Consider the following 8,844-nt stretch of genomic DNA (forward strand, 5'->3'; position numbering starts at 1 on the left):
CAGTATCGTTGGCGCCGATCCACAACATTTTCGACATATGTTTGGTGAGCATGTCCCATAACGATTCGTTAGATGTGCATGTGGAGAAGAACTGTTGCAATGACATTTCACAAGGAATTGTAACATTTATTGTAAACAACGTGGCCGAATCTTTCAACAAGGCCGACATGAAGAAGTCCGCAGAAAATGAGTCGTTCGGATTTCTTGACGGACTCTGTTCTCTGGGGGGAAGGGTATCTTGCCTGAGATGTATGCGAAGGCAATATTTAGCGATCAGGACACATATTCGGAATACGTATCCGAATTTCTCACATCGCTCAGTTTGAACAATCCGAATGAAATGATTAGTGGTGCATTCTTGTGTCTCGTCTTGGAAACGTTACTCTTGCATAAAAGTTTGTACCAAGTCGTGTTGGACGGATACATGTGGGAGCATTTCCACAAGCAATTCGAGAACCACTTGAACCATATGCGAAGCAGTAAGTACGATGGTGCTGTGGATAACGCGTTTGTGCAGTATTCGGCCATGAAGTTTGCAGACGATCTCATGAAAGTCGTTTGCGCACACACAACAAACAAAAAACAGTACGTAACGAAACGCGTCCTGGAATTTCTAATGGAAACAATCAAATTTATTCGATTCTTAACGCTGTTGACGGACTTTACAAGTCGATGCGAAAATTCGGATGATCTGCTGCACTTGGATAGGAATCTGGTTGCATTTGATATGCTCAAAAACTATATGAAATGGCCAGGGCCATTGTGCTCACCTCATGTGGAGGAAAGATGGATAAAGAGCATTGTATTGTGTCATGTAGTGTTAGGTTTGATGTAGGTCCAAGCAATTACAATTTCCCCAAAATGGCCAATTTACAGTACATTCGACCTCTGTGACCTTGAAAAGTAGGTCAAATCAAAGAAGACCCGGGTGACACATTGAATGGTTGTTAGAATTAGATGTACCTATGATATAAAATTGGTGCCAATCGGGCAAGTCATTACTAGGAATAATGGCATTTTGAAGTATTTAGGATTTGGCCCCCTCCCTGGAGGCCAAACGGCAAATCAGATCGCACCAAACTTCGGTACCTGAGATCACCTGACCAAGGGGTACATGTGTACTTAATTTGTGATCAATAGTCATTGCAGTTAAGAAACGTGCCATAGTTACGGCCTGACAGCGAATTTACGCCATTTGACCTCTGTGACCTTGACAAGAAGGTCAAATTAAAAACCTGTGTGACATATACTGTATGGTGGTTAGATGTACCCATGATATCAAATTGGTGGCAATCGGGCAAGAAGTTAAGGAATAATCACATTTTTAAGGTTTTTGGATTTTGCCCCCTGGTGGTCAAGTGGTGAATCATATTGGACCAAACTTCAGTCCCTGAGATCACCTGACTAAGGGGTAAATGTGTACCAAATTTGGTATCAATAGTCATTGCAGTTTAGAAACGTGCCATCGTTACATCCTAACGGCCAATTTACACCATTTGACCTCTGTGACCTTGAAAAGGAGGTCAAATCAAAAACCCGGAGGATATATGATGCACCTTTGCTAGAAGTACCTACCATATTTTTTTCAAAATTTCCCGACTACTATTAAGGGAGATATTGCATATTTTCACTTTTAACGTTTGGCCCCCTGGTGGCCAAACCATGAAACGAATCGGACCGAAACTTGGTCTCCAAGGTGTCATTACATAAGGGTACATGTGTACCAAGTTTCAACTCAATAGCTCTAACAGTTACGAAACGTGCCCTGCTAACGGACGACGGACGACGACGGACGACGACGACGACGACGACGACGACGACGACGACGACGGACGACGGACGCCACGGTATGGGATAAGCTCACCTCTGCTAAGAGGTGAGCTAATAACTGTGGAGAAAAGGTTAGTGGACGTGTACGACACTGACAGTCGTATCGTTGAAAAAGTGAACTTCATGTGTTGAATGCCATTATGTAATCGCTGGTCGAAGGACAAAAACATTCCCAATTGCGGTGTTGGGAAGAAGACCATTCTAAAAACTCACAAGGAGGACATTGAGTACGTTAAGATAAACTTGCCTGAGTATGTGATTGAGGCTTACAAAAACAAATAATAGTTTGGGTCGATTCATCCCATTATATCTCGAATGCATATTTCTAACTATACATGTTAATAAAATGGAGTTAGTGCTGTGATTATTATAAAATTTGTTTTTCTCGTTAGTCTTCAATATGTGGAAATCATTCAGACCTTCCTCCACTCCTCACCTGTTTTGTAATAGGGGACCATCCATTTATTACATACGCATAAAAGTTGGGATTTTTTAGCCCCCCCCCCCCCCCACCCATCATACGCATTTTTTCTACCAAAATGTACAGTCAAATGTACATGCATACGCATTTTGGACCCAAATTCCTATACCCCCACCACCCTCAGTGCGTACATAATAAATGGATGGTCCCATAGCAATGCGGTGTACAGTACCGTGCAAAGGTCATGGGACCACCCCCCCCCTAAGTCCTACTCACTTACAGTTAACCGTTTAATGTTTTTTTTCAGAGGAGATATTACACTGGGTCACTCCCCCCCCCCCCCCCCCTAGACCAACCAAGCATGGTTGTAATACTGGCACTTCCTGGGGCTGAGGGGTCATTTCAGGATTTAGACCTACCGAGCCCCCCTCCCCAGCCGGAACCAGTGAGACCCAAGTCAACCCTAACCCAAGCCAATTCCACCCTAGAGAAAAAAAAACAACATGAGAGGAGACCAATCCATTTTTGGAGGCTAAGGCCTAGGCCTACATTGCTCATGTTTTGGATCAAGACTGCAAGCCTGACAATGTCAGTCATTTGAGATATCAGGCAGTCAGCAGTGCTAGAATACTACTGCATTGTGGACACGTGAATGTAACTGCACTCTGCATCTTCCAGTTTAGTTACAAGTAGACTTGAAGATTGCCTGCACACTGAAATAAATTAAAACAAGGAACACTGTATGCGAATTGCTAACTGACCTGCTCTTCATTGCCTGGTAGCCCAAGTGGTACATCTTGGGAGCAAACTGGTTAAGAGTGCTGTGGAAGCCCTCCAACCCTGAGGTCTGAGCATCAGAACTGAGCTTTTTAACAGATTTCATGACCAGCTTGTTCAAGATCACTCTATGGCAGAGTGTGTCATATGCCTCAGAACCTGAAATAATGAAATGCACATATAATCAACACACTAATAATTTGATTCCACAATGTTTGCTTTATGGGAGTCACATAGGTTATTTCTGATAAAGTTAGCATTTTGGAGACACTTCAGGGCTGCTTACCCTTACTTTTTTTTGAGTGGGTCAACTTTTAAATGAAACGGCCAGGGGCCATTGTGCTCACCATATACATCTTTTAGTAGGCAGGATCATGCTTAGTTTAGAGGTGAATATGGTGAACACAATCAGACATGAAGACTTTTTTTAGATGTGTATTGATGTCAAGTAATAAGACAGGGCAGTATATATAAGTTTATGATCCAACCAATAATTGTCTACGACATCAACAAGATCAATATCGTGTGATTGCTAAGAGTCTCTGCAATAAAAAATTCATCGAAAAAAAGTCATTAATAAGCGAGATATTGCACGTCCTACTTTTTCAGTTTTGACCCCCTGGTGGCCAAATCAAGAATCAGATCAGGCCAAAATTCGGTGTCAGAGATTATCTGATGTAGGGGGTTACATGTACCAACTTTCAAGTTCATAGCTTTAGCAGTTAAGAAACGTGCCATAGTTACACTCGAACGGTCAATTTACGCCATTTGACCTCTGTGACCTAGAAAAGGAGGTCAAATCCAAAAATCATAGGAAATGTGATGTATCCTTGCTAGGAGTCCCTGCCATAAAATTTTATCGAAAACAATTCACTCAAATAAGCAAGATATTGCACTTCTTCCTTTTTCCGTTATGGCCCCCTGGTGGCCGAATAAAGAATCAGATCAGGCCAAAATTCGACATCAGACGTTATCTGATGTAGGGGGTTATATGCACCAAGTTTCAAGTTCATAGCTTTACTGGTTAAGAAACGTGCCATAGTTTACACTCTAACAGCCAATTTACGCTATATGACTTCTGTGACCTTGAAAAGTAGGTCAAATTGAAAACCCGTATAACATGTGATGTATTCTTCCTAACAGTACGTACCATAAGAATTTTATCGAAAACAAGTCACTTATAAGCGAGATATCACACTTTTTAGATTTCCACTTTTGGCCCCCTGGTGGCAAAGTTAGGAATCAGATCGAACCAAAATTCAGCACCAGAGGCTATGTGATATAGGGGGTTATATGTACCAAGTTTCAAGTTCATAGCTTTAGTGGTTAAGAAACGTGCCATAGTTTACACTCTAATGGCCAATTTACGCCATATGACCTCTGTGACCTTGAAAACACGGTCAAATTAAAAACCCGTATAATATAAAATGTATATTTGCTATGAGTACCTACAACAAAAGTTTTATCGAAAACAAGTCACTAATAAGCGAGATATCACACTTTTTAGATATCGACATTTGGCCCCCTGGTGGCCAAACAGAGAATCAGATCGGACCGAAAATCAGTGTCAGAGGTCAGCTGACCTAGGGCATTCTGTGCACAAAGTTTCAAGTTCATAGCCCTAGCAGTTAAGAAACGTGCCACTGTTAGGATACGACGACGACGACGACGACGACGACGACGACGACGACGACGACGACGGACACAGCGCTATCATATAGACTCCCCTTACGGTGAGCCAAAAATGTGTATTTCCCCAAATTTTTGTGTACAATTTTCTGCAATCCCAAATAATATGTGTATGATTGTCATTAAAATGTGTACAAATTTTCAAAAGTAAATTCCACAAGCACATGAGCGCGTTTTCGTCTGGCGCCAGAGCTACTGCCTTCAGCATGTTCAGCCATTTTCAATGAATGAAGAAGTCTCGCTCAATCGCAGTGTAAAATGAATTGTACTAGTGTATTGATAGGATCTATAGCGAGAGCAAGACTATCGTCTGCAACAGTTATAGTTCGTCTGTCTATCCAGAGGTGTCACTACTATATGTGCCATCTAAAGTGCGCAAGATAGATAATGTGGATGTCGGGTCCGTTTTCACATATTGTGCGCCCCGGGGGTGGAGCTGTATAGTTTTCTATCGGGGAATGAATAACGTAAAAAACACAGAGAAAACATTCAAGTTAAGACCTTTTTTATTCGTATTTTACAATTAATTTCAGCGTATTTTTGAAAGGAAAAATTGTGTACAATGAGAAGCAAAAATCGTACAACGCACAAAGTGGTTTTTTTGGCGTACAAAATACGGGAATACGTACCCGTACAGGTACGCAGCCCTGCACTTTGTCAATCAAAGATTAGAAAAACTTCTACACCCTTCTTCTATTCTGCTTAGTAGGCCAACAAGTGAATGTAACAGTAAAGTGCTGAGTATTAACATTTCATGGCAGAACAGATCCCTACTCACCTCGGTCAAACCAACATCTCGGACGGATTTTTCCATGTGAACACACACATTTGGTAAAGTTCGCTGTCATGTTCATGGACATTGGCAATGTGGTTCGCGATGAATATCCACTTGGCCAGTATCAACTCCCCCCATTGTTGTAGCTGGTAACAGCACACCAATAAAGATGATTCACAATGCTCCTCTTCCACTTGCCCACTTCTGGAAAGCGCTTGACCAACTTGGCCAACCTCTTCTTTATCCCTGAAATAGTAAGCATAAGCATCACCACCACTGCTAGATGAAATGTACATCATGGCATACATGACATAAATATGATAAAGAAAGGTAATAAGAACTTTTAGTTTTACCTTGAATTGCTGATGGATACGAGTCATCATTGTACACCATTCAGAATACTAGTATGAAGCAAAATAAGTGATGAACACCTCTTCCGGGAGGGAGTTGGAAGACTTAAATCATTGTGCATGGTACAGTGTTGGAAAGGCAATGCTTGATCATGTCACTCGATATGGATGACTGACAGCATTCCATAACAATATGCAGTGATCTATCTACCGAGGCCTACCTTTTGCTACATGCCAAATGTCCAGGTAATGGGTCACCTTGTCAGGGTGCGGGTTCTCCCCGACATACTTTGACACACCAGCATGGCCATCAGTGATCAGTTTAATCTCCAGGTGTGGGCAGTAATCGTCAACAACACCAAGAGCTCGTGATAACCCCAACACTTCCATTGCGGCACTTTTCTTAGTATCTGGTTCTGTTGACTGAAAGGAAATTGAAATCATTGTTCTGGGACAAAAACAAGACTTTTGTTGAAGTTCTAGTCCAACATTCTATCCCAAAGACCGTATGTAATCAGGAACTCCAGATGACATATCCCACCACCGGTTTAAAAAGCTAAAGCCAGTTTTCAAAGAACTACTGCTTGTTAACTTGAAGATAAATTCCATGCAATGAGCACCTACTAGTCCTCAGTGTAATCTGAGATTCGAAGTTTATCTTGAAGAACATAATATATTAGTCCATTTTAGAGAACTTACCACCACACGTTCTGTGCATATTATGGTGTTGGTCTTAGTGTCATGCAATGAATAACCACGAACAATACCCTGAACTCCCCAATGATTTAGCATCCTCAGGGCGTTGCTGGGGACATTCCCAGAGCTGAGGAGAGCTGCCGATAATGTGATGTTACCGCACGGGTAACCGTTGACTATATCCTGGCTGCTCCACTTGGTGGGCTCCTCACAAGAGAAACACTGCTGTGCAATTGTCACAAGTGTTCCGTGAAACGACGCAACTGTAGCCTCTGCTCCCTTGTGTCCACACTTCTGGCCGATCTTGAAAAGGGAAAGCAACTTGTCCTCGGGTACCACATACAACTTTTTCTTGACCTTGACCTCATCACCCCCTAAATCATCATCGGGTTCGCTGCTGGAAAAGACAACAAGGCATTGACTACATTTTTTGATGCAATGTAAATAAACAACTAAACACAAATCAATAGATTTTTTTCTTGCCTAGAAAGTCCTGGATTCTGGCTGCACTTGGTTCATGAATGTTTCTGGATTGGCTGCGTAAGCTTATATACTATGTTACATCTATGTATATTATCAAACAGCACAGTACAATATCAGTAGTTCTAGATCATTTGACATGTTTGATTATGAGTGAGAAATGAATAATGATTCCATGACAACAGCAAGGGCAAACTTACTTGTTGACTGAAAGATTTGCATTCCAATTAGGATCTCGCATCTCGTCATCAATGAATGTGGCTGACAAGGTGGAATTGGAAGAGACTAGAGAAGCAGGTCCAGGACAGATTGCCGCGAAAATTTATAAATAGTTCGGGGAAACTTATAACATCCTCTCGCAGCATCCTCTTACAAACAGGGCCTACTCCTTACGCATCTTTCTGATTGAGGGAGTAAACATATCGAGGCCACATATCGAGTGATCGATGGCCGGATTTGTCAGGATGTCAAGCCAGCTTCCCAAACTATTTATAAATTTTCGCGGCAATCTGTCCTGGACCTGCTTCTCTAGCCTCTTCCGGTGGAATTGGGGCATGGCGATTTAGCGGATCCTGCGGATTCTGCGAAACCTGCGGAATCTGGGCGGAATCAGCATAAAAACAGCTCGAGAATATCGATATTATGATAAATTATCCTTATAATAAATATTTGTAATATTCCATAACTGTTAAATTGTCTAAACCGCTAAGATTATCAAGCATTTCGGAAAAACCCCAACATGCATGAAAAAAATGTCTGCATTCTATTATCGGACGATTTCCACATTGGTCTCGTTAGGGAGTTTTTCCCAAATGTACGCGATGATGACGTGCCCCATTAACAGGACGTAACATCTATTTTAAAATGCGTTTCCAAAGTGAATGCATGAGGACAACCCATTTGTGTCGTATTATCACTGGAAACGCCCGATTCCCCTGATTCTGCAGGATGTTAAATCGGGCATTTTATTTCTTTAAATAAATCATAAGCGTCACATTTGCTCCTAGCTCTGGTTCACCATCCCAAATGGCAATATTGCCAATTGGGCCGGACAATCACGAAAACCCCCAAATATTATACATTTCTTCCTGAATAATTCTTATAGTGACCATTCTCCCATGAAAGACAGTTGCTTACGCTACACAAAAATCAAAAAAAAATCGAGGGTCAACCATTGAACTTTTGAGATATGTTGAGTTTTGCATAAATCAGCGAAAAACGCACCAACTGAAACGGGACGGCATTTCAACACGGGGCCGACGCACATCCCAAGTTCAGTGTACACATACGTCGGCAACAACAGTATAAATGCGTAGTTTCTTGTTAGCCGCCTATTGAGTAGCGCTCTAGGTTTCAGAAACTCCAAAAAAACATGTCTTTGCCAAAACAACTGCTGAATCAACACTGACATACTGTAAGGACCGAGAAATCAATGATTTTAGGAACTGCAGTGAGGGGGGGGGGGGGCGCATGAATAAAAAAAACCCTCCCTAATGAGACCATTGACCGTGATCTATAACCCAGGCCGAGTTGGTAATAGGCCGAGTTGGCCCGTAATCGTGTAAGTCGTTACGCACCCGAAAAACACACGTCATTTTCGCTCATTCGTTAATTTCTTAATATCGTGCAAAATACAATAGGGACGGACACTTTTTCCAGGGGACATTTTAAACTTCTACACTGGCCTGGTTGACACGTCTCTCTTTATTTTACAACATCGCAAAATTGTGCACGAGCAACATACGATTGCCTTGATGATCCATCATTAAGATATTCAAGTCACATGATGACTGATGATGTCCAGGACTCCCAGATGACAAATCAGT

At 41.9% G+C, this 8,844-nt stretch overlaps 1 protein-coding gene across 3 annotated transcripts in view; it reads right to left on the reverse strand.

Annotated features, from left to right (window-relative positions):
- LOC135499960 (uncharacterized) overlaps positions 1–8,603 on the reverse strand; it is a 193,232-nt gene extending 184,629 nt beyond the window's left edge. The window contains exons 1-5 of one of the 3 annotated variants that reach the window (XR_010449372.1): positions 7,219–7,880; positions 6,542–6,935; positions 6,064–6,265; positions 5,496–5,738; positions 3,013–3,187 (exon numbers count right to left, since the gene is read on the reverse strand). Coding sequence is in view for 2 of the 3 variants with exons in the window: in XM_064791032.1 (XP_064647102.1) it covers positions 5,617–5,738; positions 6,064–6,265; positions 6,542–6,935; positions 7,219–7,259 (759 nt within the window). In the remaining variant the exon portion in view is untranslated. Of the gene's footprint in view, positions 1–3,012; positions 3,188–5,224; positions 5,739–6,063; positions 6,266–6,541; positions 6,936–7,218; positions 7,881–8,525 lie in introns of those variants that run through there. The other 2 variants (XM_064791032.1, XM_064791033.1) reach the window with 2 other exon arrangements.
- Positions 8,604–8,844: the final 241 nt, after the last annotated feature.

This window comes from Lineus longissimus, chromosome 15, assembly GCF_910592395.1.
Source record: "Lineus longissimus chromosome 15, tnLinLong1.2, whole genome shotgun sequence".
Classification (NCBI taxonomy): domain Eukaryota; kingdom Metazoa; phylum Nemertea; class Pilidiophora; order Heteronemertea; family Lineidae; genus Lineus; species Lineus longissimus.